This window comes from Muscardinus avellanarius (genome assembly GCF_963383645.1).
Source record: "Muscardinus avellanarius genome assembly, chromosome: 3".
In the NCBI taxonomy this organism is placed as follows: domain Eukaryota; kingdom Metazoa; phylum Chordata; class Mammalia; order Rodentia; family Gliridae; genus Muscardinus; species Muscardinus avellanarius.
In genome coordinates, this window is record NC_137788.1 from 15862679 (window position 1) to 15887880 (window position 25202).

The window sequence follows — 25202 nt, forward strand, 5'->3', positions numbered from 1 at the left end:
AAACAGGGTCTCACTGAGTTGCTGAGGTCCTCATTAAGTAGCTGAGGCTGGCCGCGAACCGCGATCCTCCTGTCTCAGCCTCCCAAATGCTGGGATTTCAAGTGTGCGCCACCACGCCTGGCTTAGGGCCCTCGTTCTTTAAGTCCCCTTTCTCTCAGCCCCATCTCATCCCCTTTCTGTTTCTTCTCACCTCTATCGACCTTTCCAAGTTTGATCCCTTAAAAGTCAAAAAACTGGGCAGAGAGGTTGTATGACAGACCACAGAAGGAGATGGGAGGGGAACACACGAGGATGTTGCTCCTGATGCTCTAAACCTCCCTCTAACACCAGACCCAACCCCAAGGCCAGGCCATGGTCTCGCACCCTGACCTGGCTCCTCCAGGACAAAGCCCTACATAGGCACCCATTGCACCTGCGTTTCCATCAGACACCCCAAACTCACATCCCAGAACTGGACCCATCTCTCGAGGCCCCAAGGACCTTGTCTGCAGGAGAATAACACCTCAGACGGTATTGTGGGGAATTAGATGAGATAATCTATGTGCTGGGCATGTTTTCTTTGCTTAGCAAATTCCAGCTGTTGTTACTACATCTCTCCTCACTCCCAAGTCCCCTCTGCTGCTAGATTACAAATTCTCTGAGGTTGGGGCATACAGTAGGCGCTTATGAATGCTGGATAAACTGATAACAAAGATGCATGAAATAGGCCCCTCAGGATTTTTTTTTTTTTTTTTTTTTTTTTGGTGGTACTAGGGGTGGAACCCAGAAGCTTTCTACCTCTGGGCTACACTCCCAGACCTATTTTATATTTTATTTGGAAACAGGGTCTCACTAAGTTGCTGAGAGCCTCACAAAGTAGCCGAGGCTGGCTTCGAACCCGCGCGATTCTCCTGTCTCAGCCTCCCAAGCGCGGGGATTACAAGTGTGCGCCACCACGCCCGGCTTCCCCTCAGGATTTAAAGTGGACTCGTTCTGACTTTCTTAAAGGGTCACTGTGGGAGTCTAGCCGCTGCTGGCCGATGTCTTGCACCCAGGCCCCACTCTCTAGCTGAGGGCAGTGTAGGAGGACCGGGTTGGACAGGATGCTCTCGGCTCCACCCCATGATGGACGGGAGCTTAAGTCCAAGTGCACTGCCCATCTGAGGACTGGACCTGGAGCTCCATTCCCCAATCAGCGTTCAAGACAGAAGTGAACCAGGGTAAGACAGAGGATGAAGGACAGTGGCAGGGGATGTGCAGGGGCCAGGAAATGCCCCCCACCATCTTGCTCTGCCCCCCCCCCCAGGAGCCAGGGTTTGCTCTGGCCACCAGGACAGGGATCCAGCATCTTCCTCCTGGCTCTTTATCTGCTTCCAGTTATCAGTCAGCCTGTCAGGAGATAAGCCCTGCTCAGAGCTGTCTGGACTGGAGCCCCAAGGGAGAATTAAAAAGGCATAATTTAAAAGGCACTGTAGAGCTGGGCCTGTGGCAAACGCCTGTAATCCCAGCACTTGGGAGGCTGAGACAGGAGGATCGCACAGGTTCGAAGCCAGCCTCAGCTACTTCGTGAGGCTCTCAGCAACTTAGTGAGACCCTGTTTCCAAATAAAGTATAAAATAAGTCAGGGAGTATAGCCCAGAGGTAGAAAAAGGCTCTGGGTTCCACCCTCAGTACCACCACCAAAAAAAAAAAGGGGGGGGGACTGTTGAGCTGGGCCTATGGCAAACACCTGTAACTCCAGTACTTGAGAGGCCGAGACAGGATGATTGCAGTTTTAAGACCAGCCTCGGCAACTTAGTGAGGCCCTCCACAATTTAGTGAAACCCTGTTTCAAAAGAAGAAGATAAAATAGGGTTGGGGGTATATCTTGAAAGTAGAATGCCCCTGATTCAATTCCCAGTAACACACACACTCAAAAAAAAAAAAAAAAAAAAAGATGCCACTGGCCTGGTAAAAGCGGGAATGCACCTGCAGATCTTAGCAGGAGCTGAAGAGGAAGGAGAGGGAAAGAACATTTTTGTTTGAGAAGTAACCAGCACTCATTAAACAGCCTTGCAAATAGATGGCTGCAGGCTGCCAGCCCCTGTGAACGTGGCCTGCCTCCTGCGAAGAGAAGCTGACCTTGGACCTGAGTCCCAAGTCCCTTCATGAGGCTTTGCTTCACCCTCCCGCCCTCAAAAGAGTGAGATCATGGAGGGGACCTCGGGAGCCCCAGAGAGAACAGAGATGCGGTCCCAAGAGCATCCTGAGGCCTCCACGTGGGGAGGATGAAAGCCATGCATTCTGTCCGCATCCATCCAGCGTGCACTAGACAGTGATAAAAGGCAGCCACGGACAATGATGAAATAGCCTCACAGGACTAGAAGCAGCACGGGCAATTGATAGAACTCTACGCCACGAAAAGAACAGTGCCTCGGGGGGTGAGGGGGTTCCTGGGGACAGGGGGTGCAGGCAGAGGGGGTACCTGGGGAGAAGGGGTGCCTGGGGAAAGGGGGTGCCTGGAAAGAGGGCATCCCTGGGAAGAGGGGTGCCTGGAAAGAGGGGGCTCCTAGGGAGAGGGGGTTCCTGGGAAGAGGAGCTGCCTGGGTGCTGGCACAGGTGGTCTGGCCTCCTTGACATAGGGAGATGAGGAAGAGGTTACTAGAGAAAAGCGATCCTTCCGGTCCAGTGGCAAGCACAAAGTGGGAGGGAGCCTGACACACTCGGGAACTGGAAGCCACCGAGACCCACCCATCATAACTGGGAAGCGCAAAGGTGGTGACTGAGGAGGCAGACCAGGGTGGCTACAGTACTGGGAGGCTGAGACAGAAGGATTGCAGGTTCAAGGCCAGCCTTAGTAATTTAGCAAGACCCTCAGTAATTTAGGGAGATCTTGCTTCATAAAAAAAAAAAAGGGATGAGGGTGTAGCTCAGAGAGAGAACACCCCTGGGTTCATCCCCAGTACCACAAAAAAGAAAAAAAGTTTAGTCTGCTTGAAGAGCAGTGGGAAGCCGTGGGTGTGTGCTAGAGGGAGGTGGGGAAGCCCTGCCCACTCTGTGTGCTGGGATGCGCCTCTGGTCATTGGTGGAGAATGAGTTCCACCCGGAGGAGCAGGTTCAAAAGGCTGATAGCTGCTGAGGTCCAGGCAGAAAGAGTGGTGACTTGGGACCAGGTGCTGGTGTTAGCAAAGACATCCAGGAATGCAAGGGCTTCTCCAGGGAAACATGAGCATTTCCATGCCCGGGCAAGAGGAAAGGCTTTACCCCTGGGGCTCCACAAATACACGAGAGTCGGGTTGGCAAGGAAAATAGGCTTATGCTAAGCCCGATTTTAGGAAGATAGAGGAAATCTTTCTGTCTCAAATATCTTGTCTTTGGAAGGCTCAGGGGCCGGGGAAGCTTTTAGAAAAGAAACGAAGGCACTGAAATCCCAGTACTTGGAAGGTGGAGGCAGAGGAATTGCAAGCTTGAGGCCAGTGTGGTATAACTTAACAAGATCCTGCCCCAAAATAAAAAAGGGGAATCTGGGCATGATGGCACAGCCATCACGTAATCTCACTACTTGGGAGGCTGAGACCTGAGGATCGCTGGCCCAAGAACAGCCTCAGCAAGTAGTGAGACGCTATCAACCTAGTGAGACTGATTTAAAATGGAAATAAAAATTGGGTTAAGGGTATAGCTCAGAGGTAGAATGCCCCTGGGTTCAATCTCCAGTGCCAATAAAATAAAATACATTTAAAAATAACTTTTAAAAAGGCTTAGAAGAGCCGGGCTTGGTGGTGCACGCTTGTAATCCCCGCGCTTGGGAGGCTGAGACAGGAGGATCGCACGGGTTCGAAGCCAGCCTCAGCTACTTAGTGAGGCTCTCAGCAACTTAGTGAGACCCTGTTTCCAAATAAAATTTTTTAAAAAACCAAAAAGGTCTGGGAGTATAGCCCGGAGGTAGAAAGCCTCTGGGTTCCACCCCCAGTACCACCAAAAAAAAAAGGGGGGGGGCTTAGAAGGGTGCCAGGCATGGTGACGCATGCCTGTAATCCCAGTATTTGGGAGGCTGAGACAGGAGGCTCTTGGTTTCAAGGGCCAGCCTCAGCAACTTAGTGAGAACCTGTTTCAAAATTAAAAAAAAAAACTGGGTATGTAGCTCAGAATTAGAATGCCTCTGGATTCAATCCCCCAGTACAGAGAGAGAGAGAGAGAGAGAGAGAGAGAGAGAGAGAGAGAGAGAGAGGAAGAAGAAGAAGAAGAAGAAGAAGAAGAAGAAGAAGAGGAGGAGGAGGAGGAGGAGGAGGAGGAGGAGGAGGAGGAGGAGGAGGAGGAGGAGGAGAAAGGAAGAAAGAAAGAAAGAAAGAAAGAAAGAAAGAAAGAAAGAAAGAAAGAAACAGAGAGAGAGAGAGACAGAGAATGAATGATGAATGGAAGGTACCTTGGGACAAGATGCTGGTGATACCCATATGTAGATTGGACTAGGCTGTGTTCATCAGAAACGGGTCAATCTCAGGTGCCCTGGCACCTTTCAGGCTAGAGGGAGCAGCCCTTCAGCCTCTACTCCCAGTACCAGGAAATGCAGGATGCTGAAAACACTATCAGGAAGTTGGCCTTAATTTCAGAGAGAGTCTGAACGGGCTGGGGATGGATCGAGGGGTGAGTGGAGGAGAGCTTCGGGTGGCGGGAAGGGCTCCCTGGGTGTTGGCCTGCGCACCTCTGCAGTCAGAGGGGCGTGGTGACCTAATCTGGGACCCTCACCGCGCAGAGGAAATCTGAGGCTCAGGGATCACAAAACCCACAAAGTGAGGGGTGCTGGTCTCCCATCCCAGCAGGGACCATGGGGGACAATCCCAGGCTGAATGGGATGCTAATTCTGACTCTGACTCCCAACCTGCCTCAGTTCTATCTGTGAAATGGAAAGAGAGACGATGGCCACTTCTCAGGGATGGGGGTGGTGATTGGTAGTTTCCTGGTTGCCTGGGGGTCTGAAGTGGCAGAATTGGGTTGGAGAGGGATGGGGCCTCTCTCCCTCCATCTCCTGCAGGCCCTGAAGGCGGAGTAGCCGGTGGGATGCCTGGCCTGCTGAACTGCGTCACGGGGGCCGCCCTGCCCCTCACTGCGTCGGATGTCACCTCCTTCGTCAGTGGCTATGCCCTGGGCCTGACCGCCTCCCTCACCTATGGCAACCTGGAAGCCCAGCCCTTCCAGGGTAAGAACCCCTGGCGGGGTATCCCTACGCCTCTGAGGTCCTATCCTGACATTCACTAAATGATTTACACTGGGCAAGTCTCTCTCTCTCTCTCTCTCTCTCTCTCTCTCTCTCTCTCTCTCTCTCTCTCTCTCTCTCCTGTTGTTGTTTTGTACTAGAGATGGAACCCAAGGGCATTCTACCTCTGAGATACACTCCCAGCCCTTTGCTGAGGCTAACCTTGAACCTGCGGTCCTCCTTTCTCAGTCTTCCAAGTATTGGGACCATAAGCATGTGCCACCATGCCCATAAAATGGGAATTCAGTCAAATCCAGGTCTATTCTGCAGATCTCAAAGCTAATAATAGCAAGAAGGGCCTGGCTTTGAGTCCACAAGGTTTGGGCCCAGTCTCAGGTCCTGGGCCCCAGGCAGTCGTGGGAGGCACCTGGCAGTGCTGAGCCTGCTCCTGGGACCTCCCTGTAGGACAGAGGTCAAGAAGCCAGCAGCCCTGGTCCTGGGCATGGTCTGGTCCCTATGACCTGGAGACAGCCACGGTCCCGTCCAAGTCAGGGCACTCCTCTCTGCCAGTCCAGATGTCGGGGCTGGGGGAGGAGGTAATGCAGGAGGAAGGACAGAGTGGACTGAGAAGTAGCCTAAGCCGTGAATCACCACGCGGCCCAGTGAGGGTCTGGACGGGCTGGCCCCTCAGAGGTGAGTGGAGGCCAGGATTCCCTTCTTACCCACAGTGATGGCGTCTCCTAGCCACAACCACCTCCAGGCCCACCTGAGGCTCCGGAACCATTTCAGTGCCACCCCGGGGACTGACTGACACTATATGAAAGGCACCTGCAGGGAAATTTTCTTCCCTACAGAAATGTAGGCAGAGCAAGGCCCCTCACTCCTCTGTTCCTGGAAATCTAGAGAAGGGGGCTTAAAACAGATCCCGCCTGAGAGACTCAATTCCTGAGCACCTTTGAGGCAGCCCTCCGGCTTTCCACACACAGCAGGATCGAGTGCCCCCATTTTATAGGCGAGGAGACTGAGGCTCAGAGGGGCGGGAGGTCATGGCTTGCGGAGGGCACACCGGGGACCCCGCACCGTGTCATTCCTGTGTCAGAGGGTAGATGAAATGAGACCTTTGTGCTTCAAGAAATGCCAAGTCTCAAGCCCTGCCCCAGGTGCCCTGAATCCGAACCTGCATTTTATCCAGCCCCCTGGGTCATACAGGTGCTTCTAAAGTTTGAGAAGCCTAAGATGTAAAACCATGGGTGCAGAGCTTGATACATGGCAGCTACTTTTTAGATTATCACCATCACCCCTAGATTTAGCTTTTTTATCCCCGTCTTACAGATGGGCCTACAAGGCTCAGAGAGGCTACATGTCTTATGTGAGGTCATTTGGCTGGGAAGGAGGCAGGGCCTGGACTCCTGACTTATCTACTTCCTCCGCAGCCCCAGCCCTCCGTGCCGGGGTGGTAAACTGCTGGCCGTGGACCCAATTCACCACCCACAGCTTTTAGTTCTTTCTTTGACAACCAGAACTTAGCCGGGCATGGTGGCGCACGCTTGTAATCCCCGTTCTTGAGAGGCGGAGACAGCAGGATCGTGCAGGTTCGAAGCCAGCCTTTCTGGCTTAAGAGACCCTGTTTCCAAATAAAAAATATAAAATAGGTCTGGGAGTGTAGCCCGGAGGTAGAAGGGTTTCCAGGAACCCCAGTACCAATAAAAAATTAATTAATTAATTAATTAATTAAATGAAATAAAACCACTGAAAACCAGAACTTCTGGCCACAGCAGGCTCACACACCGCAGAGTGACAGCAGGCCAGAGCCGGGCACAGTGGTCGGTCCTGCCCACAGCACCTTAGGACACTCTGACCCAGAGGCTGCCTTCCCGGCAGTGGGTGCAGGCTGGGGCGGGCACCCAGTATGCCGGGTCCCTCTCTGCAGGCCTCTTCGTGTACCCACTGGACGAGTGCACCACGGTGATCGGCTTTGAGGCAGTCACTGCTGACCGTGTAGTGACGGTACAGATCAAGGACAAAGCCAAGCTCGACAGTGGCCACTTGGACGCCTCCTGCGTCAGACCTGCGACCGTCACAGGTGAGGAGACCCGGAGGACCGCAGCAGGGACTGGGCCTGGCTGCCGGGGGTCAGGGCAGCAAGAGAATAGGGTGGAGAGGACACTGAGCTGAGGCCAGGATCCTGAGACGGGAATCCGAGTGACCGTGGGCCAAGAATTAACTTCTCTGAATCTTGGCATCACTGCCAATCAAGAAGATAATTGTTCCTGTTCTCTCCCCCAAAGTGTGGTAAGACTGAGCGGAGGGCAGGCGACCAAAGGGTTTTGAAGACGTCTCTAGAGAACAGAACAATCATTCGAGTTCACAGGCTGTGGAATGAGTCCTGCCAGGCCTGGTCTCCTGTCTTCCTGCTCACAAGTTGATGTGAGCTTAGATAAAACATTCACCCCATTTGTAAACTGGAATAAGTGACCAAACTCACCCATGCTCAACCAGGACAATGCATGCAGAGTACTTACCCCTCAGTAGTACTCAAAGCATGCCTACCGACTCCTGCTATGAAGACCCAGGCTCAGAGAAGGGCAGTAACTGCTTCAAAGTCACACGGTGTAGAAGTGGCAGAGCCAGGGCTTGAACCTAAACCGAGGTTCATATGACATACGAGATCCTGAGCGTTGGTTCTGTGATTGAGGTGAAGTTTATTTGCTTTGGCATTAAGAGGATGAGCAAGAATGTTTTAATGAAGCTGGATGTGGCAGCAGACACCTGTAACCTCAGTACTTGGGAGGCTGAGACAGGAAGATCACAGGTTCAAGGCCAGCCTCAGCAACTTAGTGAAATCCTGTTTCAAAATAAAAATATAAAATAGGGCTGGGGAGGGGTGTCTCAAAGGTAAAATGCCCCTGGGATCAATCCCCAGTACCACAAAAACAAATCTTTTAACGAGCACGTGCCACGTGTCAGGTGCAGAGCGTCTCTGGCGCTGTGACGTCTGGTGACCTAGAAAAATAGAGGACATGCACAGGTGTAGCCACGAAGGGAGGTCCAAAGAGGCTCTGCCAAGGAAGGTCTTGATGATGGTAGAGGAGGGAAGAGGGGTCTGGAGTGGGATGGGGAGGCTTTCATGGGGGAATGGTAGACGGGAAGAGTATCTAAGAGGGAGGGGAGAATGAGCCTTTAGGAATGAGTGTGGGCAAAAGCATGGGTCCCAGACATAGGGACTGGGGACTTCGATCTGGTTCTGGATGGGGCGGTAGGGTTTGTAGGATGATGGCGTGACCTTCTGGTGGGGGGGTTGTCCAAGTCTCCCACTCCCCAGCAAGATACAGTGGAAAGTACTCAGGGCTGAGTCAGACCCGTGTTGGTTTAGTCATTGGCTGAGTAACAGTCCAATTTCCATGCTGAGCCTTGATTTTCCCATCAGCGAAAAGGAGCTGCTCAAACCTACCACGCAGCCAGCTTAGAGGGGGTCGGAGACCATCAGTGCATGGCCCCTGACACCAGCCTGGCACTTAGGGACCATTCTGCAAGAGGGGGTTTCCATCACCCCTCATCCCTGCACACCGGGAAAGGTGACCTTGGATGAGGACCTGGAGCGCGTCCTGTTTGTGGTCAACCTGGGGATCATCGCCCCCATGGAGAACGTCACCGTCTTCATCAGCACCTCCTCGGAGCTCCCGACACTGCCCAGCGGAGCCGTGAGGGTCCTTCTGCCCGCCATCTGCGCCCCGATCGTGCCTCAGTTCTGCACCAAAAGCCCAGGCCCTTCCAGCCAGCAGGCCCAGGGGTAAGGAGGCCTTGTCCAGGGACGTTAGCAGGCAGCAGGTGCGGGGCAGGGACACAGTAGAAGGCGAGGCTCTGCCCAAGAGTTGCCCCGTTCCGAGGGATTTGCTGCTCACTTGCAGAGCACGTGACAGCCTCCCTGAAACACCCCTTTTGGTACTGGCAGAAGTGCTGAGCTTTGAACAGCCCAGGATCAGAAATCGCATTGTTTCTTTCTGAATTCACTGAAGAAGTATTTTCTGAGCACCTACTGCTGGCTTGGTGCTGGGCTGGTCGCAAGGGATGGAGAGAGAGCAAAATCTACAGGGTTTCTGCCATTTAAGAACTTGGAAAAAGAGATCGCTATCCATTATGCATTTGATAGGTAGCTAATTGTTTATATTGTTCAATGTATAATTACTTACATGACCAATGAGATGAGGAAGGAGTTCCTTAAGTACTAAAGGAATAAACTAGGGACCTGGCCTTGGTGGTCAAGGATGGACCAGGCTTTGCTGAGAGCTGGCTGATGGGGGGATGTAGGGAGAGAGATGCATTTCTGTAGGGGAGAATGGGAAGAGCAAAGGCCCTGAGGTAGCAAGGACGAGGTCCAGACAGGAGCCGGAGTTCAGGAGGCATTGGATGAGGCTGTGGGGTCTGGGATGCCTTTGGCCTGGGCAGACTGGATTTCTCCCCAAAGCAACTAGGGGCCTAAAAGGGTTTCGAGCAGGGCAGGAGGGGAGCAGTTCCGGGGTAGTTCCTCTCTATTCTCTTGGGGAGTAGAAGGGAAAAAAAGGAGGGCCATGGCCTGAGGTACCCAGAGCTGAGCTCACTGTCTATGCAAAGTGCTCGAGGGGACCAAGGGTGGGTGCTGTTTTCATGAGAAGAGACAGGAATCAGGCGACATCCACAGCCTAACCTGAATGAAGGGGCAAGCCACGGAAACGTTCTGGGGGAGAACCTTCGGGAAAGAGAAGGAAGTGAGTGCAAAGGTAGAGGCGGGTGAGCTCAAGTCTGTGCATCTGAGCAGCCGCAGAGGCTGGGCCAGCGGAGGCAGAGGGAGGAGGTCAGAGGGCGGTGGGTCATGAAGGGCCCGATGGCCAGGACGAGGGCACTTGGCACACAGAGAAACTGGTGGCGCAAGCCCGTCTCAGGTGGCCCTTGTCATGCCTATAAGCACTGCCACTGGCCACAGGCCTTGTGCGTGTGAGAGGCACAGGGGACACTCGCGAGTTCAGGGACAGAGAAGCTGAGCAGGCTGGGATGTCACTGAACCCGCCCTGATACGCTCATTCCCGGCCATTCCAGCAGACGGAGTTGATAGCAACACTCTTGGGAAAGCCCGAGGCGAATCCCCCATCAACCTCAAAGATGTTCACAAGAAAAAATTAAAAAGCTATTGAATACCGAATGTTAGCCCCCTCCCTGGGTGTGCCAGCCTGTGGAAGTGGCACTGGGACAGCGGGCCTGGAACAGCCATCTGGCAATACTTGGAGTGTGCCTTGGCCCAGCGACCCCAGAAGAATTCTCTCAGGCCACAGGAATACAGACAAGGGGCTCCATGGCGGTGCCATCAGCGGGCAGGGAGGTGGCCACAGAGCCAGTGAGGCTGTGTAACGGGCACCTCCCATGACACCGGGGGCCAGCAGCAAAGACTTTAGTTGACAGCCACCCGGGCAGAGCTTAAAGGCTCGGCATTGATAAGCACAGTCCGGGGAGTAAATGAGACGCATAATAGGAAGGGACCTTGTTTGTTTCTAACACGATCGCACCCAGTGCCACCGTGGATGGTAAAAGAATGTGTGCACGTTTAGCCGGGTGTGGTGGTGCACGCATGCAATCCCAGCATTTGGGAGGCTGAGACCGGAGGATCGCGGTTTATAGACAGCCTCAGCTACTCAGTGAAGCCCTCTGCAACTTAGTGAGACCCTGTTTCAAAAATAAAGACTAAAAAATAGGCCTTGGGGTACAGCTCAGAGGTAGAATGCCCCCGGGTTTCATCCTCAGTCCAGAAAAAAAAAAAGTGTGCATGTTTAAGGACATTTATCAAAGACGTAGAGGCTGTGCTTGTAGAGAGGAGGCAGAGAGAGTGGGAGCGGGGCTGGGGAGGATGGCAAAGGGGGCCAGGCCTGGCTGCTCTTTGGTCATAGCTGTGGCTGCTCTCAGCCTCCGGGCCATTCCCAGGGTCAGACTGGGCAGAACAGGATCCGAGGTGGGAGGAAGCCCCTCGTTCTCCTCAGCAGGCTGGGCTGCCTGGGGCTCACCGCTCGTTCCTGGTGTTATCTCTACCCTTTGCCCAATGCACCCCCTCCTCCCCCTCCCCCCCTCCCCCTCCCCCTCCTCCTCCTCCTCCTCCTCCTCCCTTCCCAGCAAAGACCGGCACTGCTTCGGCCCCCGAGCCCTGGACTCCTGGAACAGGCTGTCCCTGGCGACACTCCTGGACACGGAGGTGTCCAACCCCATGGAGTACGACTTCAGCTTCCAGCTGGAGATCCGCGGGCCCTGCCTGCTCGCAGGTGAGAGGGGGCTGCCCAGACAGGGTGGGGTTCAAAGAAGCCCCAGGATGGAGGGGCCTCCGGGTCCAAAGCCACCAGGGAGAGTATGAGGAGGCAGAGCTAGCTGGCCCAGACAGGAGGCCTGAGCTGTACAGACTGTCTCCCACCGCCCCGACAGCAGCCCCTCCCCCAGTGGCATCCAAGGTCCTCCACCCCCGTGCCATGGCCTCCCCCAGGGAAGGTCCAGCAGGCATAGAGGTTCTTGGTCCCCTCCTGGAGACCACAGCCATCCACCCACCTAGGGCGCTTTCAAACGTGCTGTGGCCTATCCACCCGCCCCAGAGATGCCAGGGTGTGTACTGGGTATGGGATGTTGATTTAAAATCTCCCTGGGCATTTTTTATGTGTAGCTAGAGCTGCTCGGATGGCTGTCCTCCCCGAAGCTCTTGGGGTTTTAGGAGATGCTAGGAAGCCAGGTGTTTCTGTTCACGCCTTTAATCCCACCATTTGGGAGGCTGAGACAGGAAAATTGCAGATTCAAGAACAGCCTCAGCAAAGTAGCAAGACTCTCACCAATCTAGCAAGACCCTGTTTCAAAATTTAAAAAATATATACAAAGGATGAGTTAAAGGAGGACCCGGCAAAACAAGTGTGTGCATTAAGCACTAATTGCGCTCTTTCTGGCTGGTGGGCAGCGTGCAAGGCTCTGTACCCAGAGGAAGCAGCTCCTCTGGCTCCTACTGGACCCTGTGGTCAGGGTAGAGAACACCATTAGACACCGCTGATCTAAGCTCATTTTTATAGATGGGGAAACTGAGGAGGCCCACCCGGGCAGCACAGCAGATCCAGGGCCCCTGATGGGGCTGCCATGCCAGTCATCTCTGTCCCTGCCGAGTGCCTCTCTCTCCCATGGCTCCCAAGCCCACGCCCACCTTCTCTGCCTTTCTGTGCCGCTCAGGGGTGGAGAGTCCCACGCACGAGATCCGCGCTGACGCCGCCCCTTCTGCCCGCTCTGCCAAGAGCATCATCATCACGTTGGCCAACAAGCACACCTTCGACCGGCCTGTGGAGATCCTGGTCCACCCCAGCGGTACAGGGCCCGCGGCAGGCCTCGGCTGCCCGAGGGAGGGAGGGAGGGAGCAGCGCTGGCCCCATGGAATATACCGGGGCGAGGGGGGGGCAGTGCCGGTCAGAGGGGAGGAGGCCAGCCTCTTACCTCCTGGGAACTGGCTCCAGCTGGCAGAAGCTGGGAGCTGCAGAAGGCCCGGGCCTCACTTTAAACTCCAGCTGGCTGAGCAGAGGATCTTTGAAAAGATCCTCTAAACTCAGTGAGCCCCCCGGGCAGCTGTGTATCCTTGTGGATTCACAGAATGTCAGAATCTGAAAAGATTCCAGCTGACCCAGTGTCAATGCCATCTTGCAGATGGATAAACTGAGGCTCTGCCAGGGGCACTCACGGCCACCAGCCTCGCAGATAAGGAGTCTCAGCCCAGCAGCCGGGGTCCCACCGCTTTTTCCAATTAGGAGCCACCCCTGTGAAGACGATGTCCCCTAAACCAGGGCCCTGGCTCACCCTTCCCCACCCAGCGCTGAGGGTGCTCTCCTCCGCAGAGCCCCATATGCCACACGTGCTGATGGAGAAGGGGGACATGACCCTGGGAGAGTTTGACCAGCACTTGAAGGGAAGAGCAGACTTCATCAGGGGGACGAAGAAGGACAGCAGTGCCGAGCGCAAGGTGAGCCCGAGGGGCTGGCTGAGGGGCTTACGGGGTGCTGGAAACCCCGCCTCTGCTCTCAAGGGGGACACGGAGGTCGCGGTTACGCCGTGAGCCGGTGGCGGAGCCTGAGCAAGAAATGTTTCCTCCCGGGGTTGGGGCGCTGCGGGGCAGGGGGAAATGGACTTCCAACAGCCGCAGTCACCTGGTTGCCCTCCTGCCTCTCCCAGGTCACCTGCCAAGGTGCCTCAGCCAAGCAAAACGCACAGCTGATGGTAGAAACAGCCTGGGCCTCTCCTGGCCACCCTGGCCGCTCCTCCAGCTCCGTCTTCACCTCCTCGGCCTCTCTGTTCCCATCCATCGAGTGGTCCATTGCTCTTCCTCCCTCTGGACCCCTTGCTCGCTCATACATAAAGCAGTAAGGTGGAGTTGGAAAAGCCCAAGAGAGGTTATTTCCCTGCTCTCCTGCCTCCGCGGGAGGCCAGGGAAGAGGAGAGGGCTTGCACCCCCAGCCATCTCTCCTAGGTTAAGAATAATGGCGCCCAGCTGGGCAGGGTGGTGGCGCATGCCTGTAATCCCAGGACATGGGAGGTTGAGACAGGAGGATCACAGGTTTGAGGCCAGCCTCTACAACATAGTGGGATCCCCAGCAACTTAATGAGACACTGTTTCAAAAAACAAGAAGGGCTGGGGATGTAGCTCAGAGATAGAACACCTCTGGGTTCAATCTTCGCTACTACTACTACTATACACACAAAAAAAGCTAGCGCCCTCTTTCTATTGGCTTCTGTTATAGATGAGAAAATTGAGGCTTAGCACCCAAAGATATTGAGCAAGCAGCAAGAACGGGAGGGCGGTCATCTGAGGAGTTAGATTTGGCGACAAGAAATTAGATTGAACGAGGTGGGGCGGTCTGGGTGGACCCGGCAGCCCCTCCAGGCCCCTGATGTCCTAGGTGGCCCAGGGGGTGACGAGGAGGGAAATGTGGCCGCTCACGCCGTCTCACCCACCAGAAGCACCTGCTGGGTGGAGGACGGGAGAGACTGCGAGGGTGCCCATGGTGTCATCCCTGCGTCTAGACACACCTGCCCTCCCAGGTGGATCGGCGCGGAGAAGAGGCCCGAGCCAGGCTCTCGGGGCTGGGGCGGCCATGCTGGGGGCCACAGAGCCCCGCAGCTGCCTGCCAGACCTTAAGTCGATTAGCTCCCGGACGGGGCCCGCAGCCAATGAGAATTAATTTGCCACCTTGGGTCAGTTATGCAAATGGCCCGTATTCTCCAGAGCTCCAGGGATGACAGCAATCAACCACAGCTGAGTCGTCTATTGTCGTTGGACAATGGCAGCTGGAGGGGACCTCAGGGAGGCCTGAGCCAGGCGCGCTCCCTCCGAGGGCCAGGGCAGGTTCCCAGGGCGGCTTCTCTCGCTGGCAGATGTGGCTGTAGCCGCCTTGGGTCTGTCATATAAAGAGCCAGGCTGGCCAGGGGCCTTTGGCAAAGGTGGGAGAGAGTAATATCCCTAGACAGGAAGGATGTCAGCTGAGGGCAAACAAAGGGCAGCCATCACTCAAAGCGTGGGTGGAATAAACTGTCAAAAACTGATTTAGCCAAGAGAAGTCAAATAACACAGATGGGGACACCATGTTCAGGAGCCAGAGAAGCAGAGAGAAACAGACCAATAGAGAGACAGAGACCGGAAAGAAAAAAAAATGATGTGTGTATAGATCAGTGGCAGAAGAATTTTAAAAAGATCCAGACACAATCATTCTTGCATTTATTCATTCAACAAACACTAAGTGCCCGATAGATGTTAGGCTCTGTTCTGGGCATCGGGGGACAGTGCTGAAAATGCCCCATTCCTATCTTCAAGTAGCCTAGACGCTAGAGGGGAGGCAGCGACAGGAGCAAGACTCCCATGTGGGAAGTGCCTGGACCTCACGACGAACCGCAGTGTCCGTCCCCAGCGATGGCGGTGATGGGAATCGCTGTCTGCTGGGCAGTGGTCCCCGCAGGTGGCGTCCAGTCCACAGGACAGCTTCTCGAGCTGTGTGCTCTCATGTATTTATTTCATGGGCGAGGAAACTTAAGCGAGTACGTCCATGTGGAGGACTGGGGAAGGCTTTCCAAGCAAATAAAATTGGAAGGACCAGGGGGAACTTATTGGCAGGACCGGAAAGAAGCCGGGGAAACCAAGTTCATGACCAAGACAAAGTGCCTAACCGAGTATAAAAGTGAAAAACCACCTGGGTGCGGTGGCACATGCCTGTAATTCCAGTGCTCGGGAGGCTGAGACCAGGAGGGTCTCAGGTTCGAGGCCAGCCTCAATAATTTAGCAAGACCTTCTCCAATTTAGCAAGACCCTATTTCAAAATACAAACAATAAGATAGGGCTGGGGGTATTGCTTGGAGGTAGAATACCCCTGGGTTCAATCCCTAGTACCCTACAAAAAAAGTAAAAAGAGCCCATCATCTTACTGAGAGGGGCCCTCATGTGTGAGTTCACTCCGTTCCTCCTCACAATCACCCTGAGAAGTGGAAACATTTTCTCCACCTCAAAAAAATAAGGAGACACCAAGAGGAGACACTTGTCCCAGACCCGAGAGGGTTGGCAGGGGTGGGATTGAAAGCCAGGTCTCGCTGCCTGCAAAGCTTGTCGGTGCGACCCGTGAACATCCAGCAAACAGGAGAGCCAGGGACGGTCAGCTGGAAGTCTTTGGAGTAGACACGGACGCTAGGTAACTCTGGGTGACTGATGGGGACCAGCAGGAGTCCCCAGGGGCATCAGGAGAACACTTACTTGCCCGAGTTAGAGTTTTCCTTTCTTCTCCAGACAGAAATCATCCGGAAACGCCTGCACAAAGACATTCCCCACCACTCGGTCATCATGCTCAACTTCTGTCCTGACCTCCAGTCCATGCAGCCGAACCTGAGGAAGACCCAGGGAGAGTTCATCTTCCTCCTGGACAGGAGCTGCAGCATGAACGGGACCAACATCTGCCGAGTCAAGGTACCTGCTGCATGAGGAAAATCAGCTCTGCTCCCGACCTGGCTTCCTCAGCACTCTCTGTTCCAAGAAACAGCATGTTTTTAAAACCCACTTTAGGCAGAGACACCCAAACTCAATTTGCTCCCAAATAAAAGCCCAAAGGGATGTGGGCAGAGATAGAACTGTGGTCCATGTGCGAGGGGTGAGGTCGTCCCCAGCTGCCCTTCACACCCATAGGTGTTTCTGCATCAGATGCTCTGGCTAAAGCATCTGACTAGGAGCTGAGTGGGAAGGGGGACAGAGAAGCAGAGAAGGGAACCAACGTTTGCTGAGGACCTGCTGTGTGCAGAGACTGAGCTAGCCACTGAAGGTGCAGCTTGGGATTTAATCCAGACAGCAGTCCTATGAGGTTGGCCCTGCTGTCACTAATTTTCATATGGAAAACCGATCCTGAGAGTTGCAGTCACCTTCCCATGGCCACATAGCTGGGTGTGGTCTACAACCACGCTTGAACCTGCCTGACTGCTACCCCTGCCTGTGAACACCAGGGATTCATTAGGCATGGCTCCTGCCACCAAGGAATGGGTAGAATCCTGTAGAATAAAATTTGGTTTTTCTTTTTCTCTTGTTTTTATTTGTTTTGTTTTTAGTGGTGGTTGCTGGGGATTGAAGCCAGGGGCATTCTACCTCTGAGCTATACCTCTAGCCCTATTTTATTTCTTTGGAAATAGGGTCTGAGAAGTTACTGAGAGCCTCACTGAGTTGCTGAGATTGGCTTCAAACCTGCTATCCTCCTATCTCAGCCTCCCAAGTACTGGGATTACAGGTGCATGGTACCATACCCAGCTGGGGTTTTTCCCCCTCAAATTCCTAATATGTGCAAAACCCTGTGTCCATCTGGATAAACATCTGGATGCAAATACAGTTGTTGCTCTCAAAGGAACTCACGGTCCAGTGAGGGAGACACAGACCCGCTAGCAGTCTAAATGCACAGGATATTGGTCTCCCAGCTACAGAGAGCCCTGCAGCAGCAGGGAAGACTGATAGGACCCTCCCCCACCCATCCAAGAGCAACCCCCCACCCCCAGAGAGATCATTCAACTTGATTATGGCATTATCCAACAATTCTTTATATTTTGACTTCTGCAGGTGTCTGTCTCCCCTCTGGATTTATGAACTCATTAAGAGAAAGGACCAAATCTCTCTTATCTATCTCTCCCTTGGGGTCTAGCTCTGTGTTTATGCATAAAAAGCTCCCAGTCTGTATACTGAATAGGGTAAAGGGTTGTAGTTCAGGAGAATGAGAGATGAGGGAACGAGAAGAGAGTGGGGCTCCGATGTTCCCAGAAGTTTCATCCTCCCTCCCCCACCATCTCAGTTTATCTTTGGAGCAAGCTCTTGTTTCCAAGGCAACAAGCAAAGCAAAGAAAGGAGGGGTTGGAGGAATCTATGAGGCCAGCTGTTTCCTCATAGGGTCTATGACAGGGTCCGTCTTGATGGATCGTAGATTAGCCCCAAAGCCGTATTTGAGGCATCTTGACCCTGGGATGCAGGACTGATTGGTACCTTCCTCTGACCCCTGCCCGCCATCAAAGGCAAAAATGAGAGTTGGGAGCTGTCCGTGGTGCTGGAGTGCTGGCATACACTCCAGGCCTTTATATTCCACACCCATCTAGATGCACAAGGCATCCCTTCAGTTAGCTAGAGTGCCACAGAATCAAAAACCTGAAATATCCCTTAGAGAGCGCCCCATCCATCTCCCCTCCAGGCAGGGAAACAGCGTACCCAGGAGGCTCCGTGGTGCACCCAGCATCGCAGGGCTGTGAGGGAGCCTGCGCTGTTTATAAACCTTGCTCATTGTCCTTACATTGCTTATGAGGAATTACACATGCATTTCCATTTTAAATGGTGCTCTTCTTCTCTGATTATGGCATTTCTGCTGCGTGGCAAGGACAACGCCCGGGGTCCAGGATCGATTCTGCTGCTGAATTCTCTGTGGCTTCGGACAAATTGATTTTCAATCCTGGGCTTCGTTTTCTGCTTTTCCATAAAATGAGAAGGAAGGATTCATTCAGCGACAAATGTATGTCGCGTGTCCCTCTGCTCCTGTCTCCCAAGCCCAGGAAGACATCAATAATTAATCGTGACTTTTTTTTCCTGCTAAACCTAGACTAGGTCTCCTTACCCCAGTGTGCCCAAACAGTGACTACCAGTTAAATGGAATGGGTTTATGAGTGGAAGCCCACTTCCTGAACCAAAACCCTGCCCAGTCTCTACACTCTGACAACAACTTTCTCTTGCTCTCTCTCCTGTCCTGTTTGCCCCTCAAATCTCCCTTACAGCTCAAGGTCAGGAATGGCTTTGCGCTGGTGTAACCGGTTCTACTAAGCATGACCCTTTCAGAGAAAGGCACAGAAATTACTCTGGCCACATACCCTTTTCCTATTGACAGTAAAGCTATCGGGGGTTTCTTGGGTCATTCATTATGGTGCATTGAGTTGAAGTTTTAGGATAAACTGTGCTCAGGGAGGAGGGAGGGAACAGAAATCCAAACATCCGTGCCAAAGGGGAAAGTTCAGCCAATTTTAATTTCCTGCAGCCGGTCTCATTCTTCAGTTACCACTTGCTGCCAAAAACAGGGCTTTAAAAATTCTAATAGGTGTGAGCAGAGACGGTCTGTATGAATCAGCAGAGTTGCCTGCTGGCAGGAATATACATTAGCGGCTAATGAAAAGAGCAGATATTGACTTCTTTTGCGGAGACATAAATTGCCCTGCCATAAGGAATGAAGAGCGACAGACGTTAATGTTAATGTTTACAGAGGGGGATGGGAGGGGGGCTGTGGGTCCGGAGCCTGGAAGGGTGTATGGTGTGAGTGTTGCCAGAATCCACTGGCAGCTGCCTTCTTGTAGATTCCAAAGTAAGACAGTTTGTTTTTCTGAAGTCATTCTAAGATGCATGGGGTGTCATGGATGAACTATGTGGGGGTGAAGGGGGAGACCTTCATTCTTAAACTCTGCACCAAGGCAGAGATAACATGAATAGAAAAGCCTTGGAGCTATATTTTAAAAGTCAAGGTCATATTTTTGTGCATGTGGGGGGGGTGTGTGGTATTGGGGGTTGAATCCAAGGTCATTCTACCTCTGAGAGACCCCCCCAGCTCTATTTTATTTTTTGTTTTGTTTTGAAACAGGGCATCAGTAAGTTGCTGAGCCCAGTGGTAAATCCTCAATCCTCGTGTCTCAGCCTCCCAAGTACTGGGATTCCAAGCATGCACCACCACACCTAGAATCAAATTCATACTCTTAACCTTTGTGATCCAGTGCAGTTCCTTAACCATCTGTAAAATGCAGGGATTAATACTATTATATATCTCAATGGGTTGATAATAATAGCCATTTACTGAATGTGGTTGTTATTACTTTGTGCCTGGCGAGGCTCGGAGGGTAATATAATTATCCCAAGGTCAAGTTAGTGATGATAATGATGATATTTATACCCAGATGTGTTCAATTTTAGAATGTTAGCATCTTAGCCACTATGCTTTACTAAATGTTATAGAGATTAAATGTGATTATTAATTCAAAGTGCTTAGTGCAGTGATTGGTGCCTAGTAATCAGCTGGTGTTTACCATTGCGTTATGTTTTCACTAGCATCACTTTTTTTTTTTTTGGTGGTACTGGGGTTCCTGGAAACCCTTCTACCTTCGGGTTACATTCCCAGACCTATTTTACATTTTTCCTCCTGTCTCCGCCTCCCAAGCGCGGGGATTACAAGCGTGTGCCACCACGCCCGGCCTTATCATCACTTTTTAAGGTTCCTTTTATTTGTTTCTTTTATTATTCCTACTTTTATTGGTACAATATAATTATAGATCAGAATGAAACTCAAAGTGATAAAAAAAAAAAACATACCTGCACACACATGACTTGGTGCATTTCGCTCCGTGTACCTCCCCCCTTTCTCCCTCCCCATACATGTAGGTGACATTGGTAGTAAAACTATTGTATGGACGTAACCTTATTTGGACTGTCTCTTTCCTCCATCCTCATTTTCCCCCTCCCTACCTCCTGGCATGACTTTTTCGATCTATTCTTATCAAGGAGGTCTCTTGGTGGTGCATAGTTGTGTAGCTTAAGACTCTCTGAAGTTCAGGGACTTTGGAGGAAAAAGGTCGCACGTTGGAATCCTGGCCCTGCTATTTACTAACTGTACAATGATCAAGTCACTTTGTCCCTCTGTGACACGTGTAACTTCTCTTCTGTGAAATGGGGGGTAATATTGTATCTGCCTCAAAGAGCTGTCTGCAGATGAGCGAGGTAATGCCTATAAAGCGTGTCCTCTGCACTCAACAGATACGAACTAGGGAGACTGGTTATAGGGGCTGGTCCCTGCTTGACGGCTTGAGCCTGGTGCAGAGGCCCTGGAGGAGGCCCAGACACCATCTCACGAGCAGGGTGGCCGGGGTCAGCCATTTTCCTCCTCTAGATGTCAATTTTGGCTCTTGTGCTGGGGATGGCAATTCTGGCATGTTGGTGCAGAGAGGCAGTGGCCCCTGCATGAATCCTGAGAACCCCTTCTCACCCACCAGGATGCCATGCTGGTGGCCCTGAAGAGCCTCATGCCAGCCTGCCTCTTCAACATCATCGGGTTTGGATCCACATTTAAGACCCTCTTCCCTTCCAGTCAGACCTACAATGAGGTAAGGAGGGGATGGTTCTGGGATCGGGTGGGTGGTGGCTGGTGGGGAGCAGAGGAAAGGAGAGAGGAGGCAGCTCAGAAGCTGCCTGCTCAGAGGGAGTCCAGATCATAGCCAAGGGGCAGGAGGCTAAAGAAGTCATCTCTGCTTAAACAGTTCCTGGCATCTCAGCCTTCTGACATCTCCCCTCTTTAACATAAAATAATATGGGAGGCTGAGACAGGAGGCTGGTGAGTTCAAGGCCAGCATGTGATACCTTGGTGAGACTGGGTTTTTTTTTGGTGTGTGTGTGTGTGTGTGTTTGATACTAGAAATGGAACCCAGGGGCATTCTAACTGCGCTACACCCCCAGCCTTATTTTTTATTCTTTATTTTGAAACAGGGTCTCACTGAGTTGCAAAGGGCCTCACTAAGTAGTAGCTGAGGCTGTCTGCAAACCACAATCTTCCTGTCTCAACTTCCCAAGTGCTGGATTACAAGCATGCACCACCATGCCCGGCGAGACCCTGTTTAAAAAAAAATAGGGCTGGGGGTGTAGATCAGAGGTAGACTGCCCCATAGCTCAAGCTCCAGAACCACAAAATAATCAAACAAAATAGGGCTGGGGATATAGATCAAGGGTAGAACCCTCCTGGGTTCAATCCCCAATACAGATGGAAGAAGGAAGGAAAGAAGAAAAAAGAAAGGAAAGAAAGAATGAAGAAAGGAGGAAGGAAGGAAGGAAGGAAGGAAGGAAGGAAGGAAGGAAGGAAGGAATCCATTGGGCAAAGTATGTGAGTGGTGATGGGGTATAGGGAGAAGGTAGAGGGAGGACATGTCCATGGCCTGACATTCACTAAAGCCAGCCTCACAAGAACAATGAACTCCTGCAAGGTTGAGCTAAAGAAGTGAATGGTAGCTGGATGCAGTGGCACATGCCTGGAATCTCAGTTCTGGAAAGCTGAGACAGGATGATCACAAGTTTGAGGCCAGCATCAGCAACCTAACAAGACCCTCTACAACTTAGCAAGACCCTGTTTCAAGATAAAAGAAATAAAAAGGGGGCTGAAGGTGTAGCTTAGAGGTAGAATGCCCCTGAATTCAAACCCCAGTGAAGAGAAGAAAAAGGAGGAGGAGAAGGAAGAGTGAATAGTGGGGAGATGGGGGTAAACAGGTGGGCAAGTGGCCCTGGAAGCCATGAATGGAGCTCACAAGTCTCAGGTTGCAATTTGGAACAGGAGGGCTGTGGGCCAGCAGAGTATTCAAAATTGGAGCAACCTACCTAGACCCAAGAAAAGGAAGGGAGGAAGGCCAAACAGGGAGGGAAGAAAGGAGGGACACACTGGAGGATACTTTTCTACTGTATAAAAGTAACTGTATAGTTTTTTAATACAAGGATAATACATGTTGATTATCTCATAACTTTTAAATCTAGGTAATAAAAAATATTTAAGAGCCAGATGTGGTGGCGCACACTTGTAATCCTAGCGTTTGGGAGGCTGAGACAGGAAGATCCAGGTTCAAGGACAGCCTCAGCTATTTAGTGAGGCCCTTTGCAGCTCAATGAGACCGTGCTCAAAAATAAAGAACAGCCGGGCATAGTGGTGCACGCTTGTAATCCCCGCGCTTGGGAGGCGGAGACAGGAGGATCGTGCTGGTTCGGAGCCAGCCTCGCTGGCTTAAGAGACTCTGTTTCCACATAAAAACGTTAAAAAATAGGTCTGGGAGTGTAGCCCGTGGGAGTGTATACCGGAGGTAGAAGGGCTTCCAGGAACCCCAGTACCACCAAAAAAAAAAAAAATAATATATATATATATATATATATATGTGTGTGTGTGTGTGTGTGTGTGTGTGTGTGTGTGTGTATAATAGGTCTGGGAATGTAGCCAGGAGGTAGAAGGGCTCCCAGGAACCCTAGTACCACAAATATATATATATATATATATTTTTTTTTCTTTCTGTTATATATTTTTTCATATATATATATATATTTTTTTTCTTTCTGTTATATATTTTTTCATATATATATATATATATATATATATATATCAGAAAATATATATATTATATATATATGTATAACAGAAAATAGGGATTGGAGGTAGAATGGCCCTGGGTTTCATCCCCAGTACCACAAAAGAATTTAAGTCTCCAATGATTATATCAGTTGAGGGGATGAAGAGACACTGTTAAAAGCTTGGTATAAGTCCCTCCAGTCAAGATAGGATTAGGTCTTCCATACTGTTTCTTAACCTGCTTCCCTAGTCTGTCATGAACACATTTTCATGACAGGAAATAATAATCCATAGCATAATCTTAAGGCTACCTAGTATTTTACTACACAGATAGATTGGGAGTCCCTTCATGAAACCCCTAGAGCCAGGCATTTGATATCATTCCCATTTTTTCCTCTGTTGTAATTTGTATATTATAGATGTTATATGCATCTTTAATTGTCCCCTTAGGATGAATTCTCAATCTTGGTGCATAGAGATTATAAGACTGTTGAGACAGGCCATTGCCCCTATGTCCCCTCCAAGCTCTTCCTGAGTCGGAGACAGGAGAACACTGTCTAGAGGGAATCAGCTCTTGCTGCAATATCATCCACCCTGGGCCAGTAGTCCTTAGCTAGTTGGGCTCATGATGTTGGCCCGGGTCAGAGGACATCTGAAGCTCAGATTGGGGAAGGAGCCTCCTTCTCAAAGTGTCACAGGAAGCTGGCACCAGAGTCGGGCTCCTGGCTGAGATTTTCGATTCTCAGTCTAGTATTCTTTTTTCCACCTCACCTGCTTGTCCCATCAGAAAAGAGAACATCCTTGGTGTTGAAGAACTGGTGGTTTTGCATGTCCCCTCCTCCCAGGGTGCTTTTGTTTTTAAGAGAAACCCATAAAGGGCAATGTGAAGTCAATATACTGCAAGTGGTGGCATGCCTGGCATCGGTGGCAGGTGCATGACACCAAATATGTGGCCTCCTATTCTTCCCGCGGCTGAGGAGGGATGAGCCTGGGAGGCGAAGGGCTCGTGCTTAGGGCAGCTCAGTCTCCCTGGCACGGGTGATCTTAGGCGCTGTCCGCCTCTACCCTGGTCCTTCCCTGCAGGAGAGCTTGGCCCTGGCCTGTGATAACATCCAGAGGATTCGGGCTGACATGGGCGGCACCAACATCCTCTCCCCTCTCAAGTGGGTCCTCAGGCAGCCAGTGCACCAGGGCCACCCGCGGCTCCTCTTTCTGATCACAGATGGCTCCATCAACAACACCGGGAAGGTGCTAGAGCTGGTGCGAAACCACGCCTTCTCCACCAGGTCAGCTCAGGTGGGAGGTCGAGGTCCTCCCCCTCCCTGTTATACCAGGCTGCCCAGGGAGGGGGGTATGGGAACCGGAGCGAGGTGTACAAAATGCCAGAGGGAGAAGATGGAGCCCATCTTTCCCATCCTGTCTTACTTTCTGGATGATGTGGGCTGGTTTCCAAGTTTGTCTTTTCCTCCCAAAAGTCGAGGAGGGATGAATTACCCATACCTCTGTACGCAAGTCCCAAAGAGCAGGCGAGGAAGAGGCTGTGTGGCTGTGGATCACGGGCGGTCCACTTGTGTAGGAGGAAGTGTCCTTCCTCCTTCCCTCTGCCTGAAAACAGGACAAGCTCTGAGCTGGCCCTGCTGGACCGTGCCCCGCTCTGTCCCCATGAGGGACACAGATGCGGAGGGGCTGGCAAGTAGTAGCCTCTTGGTCCCTGTCCCCCAGGTGCTATAGCTTTGGAATCGGACCCAATGTCTGCCACCGGCTGGTGAAAGGGCTGGCGTCTGTGTCCAAGGGCAGCGCTGAGTTCCTGGTGGAGGGAGAGCGGCTGCAGCCTAAGGTAGGTGGAGGCTCTTGTGGTCTCTTCCAGAGCTGGAACCTCAGAGGCCCAGATAAGCCAGATCACAAGTCAGCGGCAGAGCTGAGATGTCAGCCCAACTCTGAGCTTCCCCCTAGGATACACTGCACTCCAGTGGGGGCCAGAGAGGTGGAGGCCACAGAGTAGACAGTGCTCAGAGCAGCCCCAGGACCCTGGGTCTCCTGGTCTCCAGCCCCTGGAATGCACGCTGCATCTACCTGGCTGGCAGGATTGAGACGCCAGCAGGAGTTGCTGCCTTTATGGATATGAAGCTGTGTTGAGGGTCAATTCTGACAATAATGCTACCAGGATGATGGCTCAGAAGAATCAAAAGGACCCAGAGATTAAGGAGGTTATAATCTTCTCCCTCATCTTGTCCCAACCCTTAGAAAATCCAAGCCCTAGCTGAATGTGGTATCTCATGCCTGTAATCTCAGTACTTGGGTGGCTAAGATTGAAGAATTACAGTTTTGAGGCCATCATGTGGCAATTTAGTAAGGTTTAAACTGAAAAAATAAAATAAAATTGAAAAAACAATAAAATAAAT

At 51.9% G+C, this 25202-nt stretch overlaps 1 protein-coding gene across 1 annotated transcript in view; it reads left to right on the forward strand.

The window, feature by feature from the left end:
- Window positions 1-5013: 5013 nt before the first annotated feature.
- The window catches only part of VWA5B1 (von Willebrand factor A domain containing 5B1), a gene marked incomplete at both ends in the record, with an annotated part of 40938 nt that continues 20749 nt past the window's right edge, over window positions 5014-25202 (forward strand). Inside the window, 10 exons of the mRNA XM_080691335.1 lie at window positions 5014-5152; window positions 7080-7232; window positions 8669-8939; window positions 11285-11430; window positions 12368-12499; window positions 13021-13145; window positions 15951-16127; window positions 20699-20809; window positions 23884-24086; window positions 24523-24637. Of these exons, the coding sequence (XP_080547461.1) occupies window positions 5014-5152; window positions 7080-7232; window positions 8669-8939; window positions 11285-11430; window positions 12368-12499; window positions 13021-13145; window positions 15951-16127; window positions 20699-20809; window positions 23884-24086; window positions 24523-24637 (1572 nt within the window). The remainder of the gene's footprint in view (window positions 5153-7079; window positions 7233-8668; window positions 8940-11284; window positions 11431-12367; window positions 12500-13020; window positions 13146-15950; window positions 16128-20698; window positions 20810-23883; window positions 24087-24522; window positions 24638-25202) is intronic.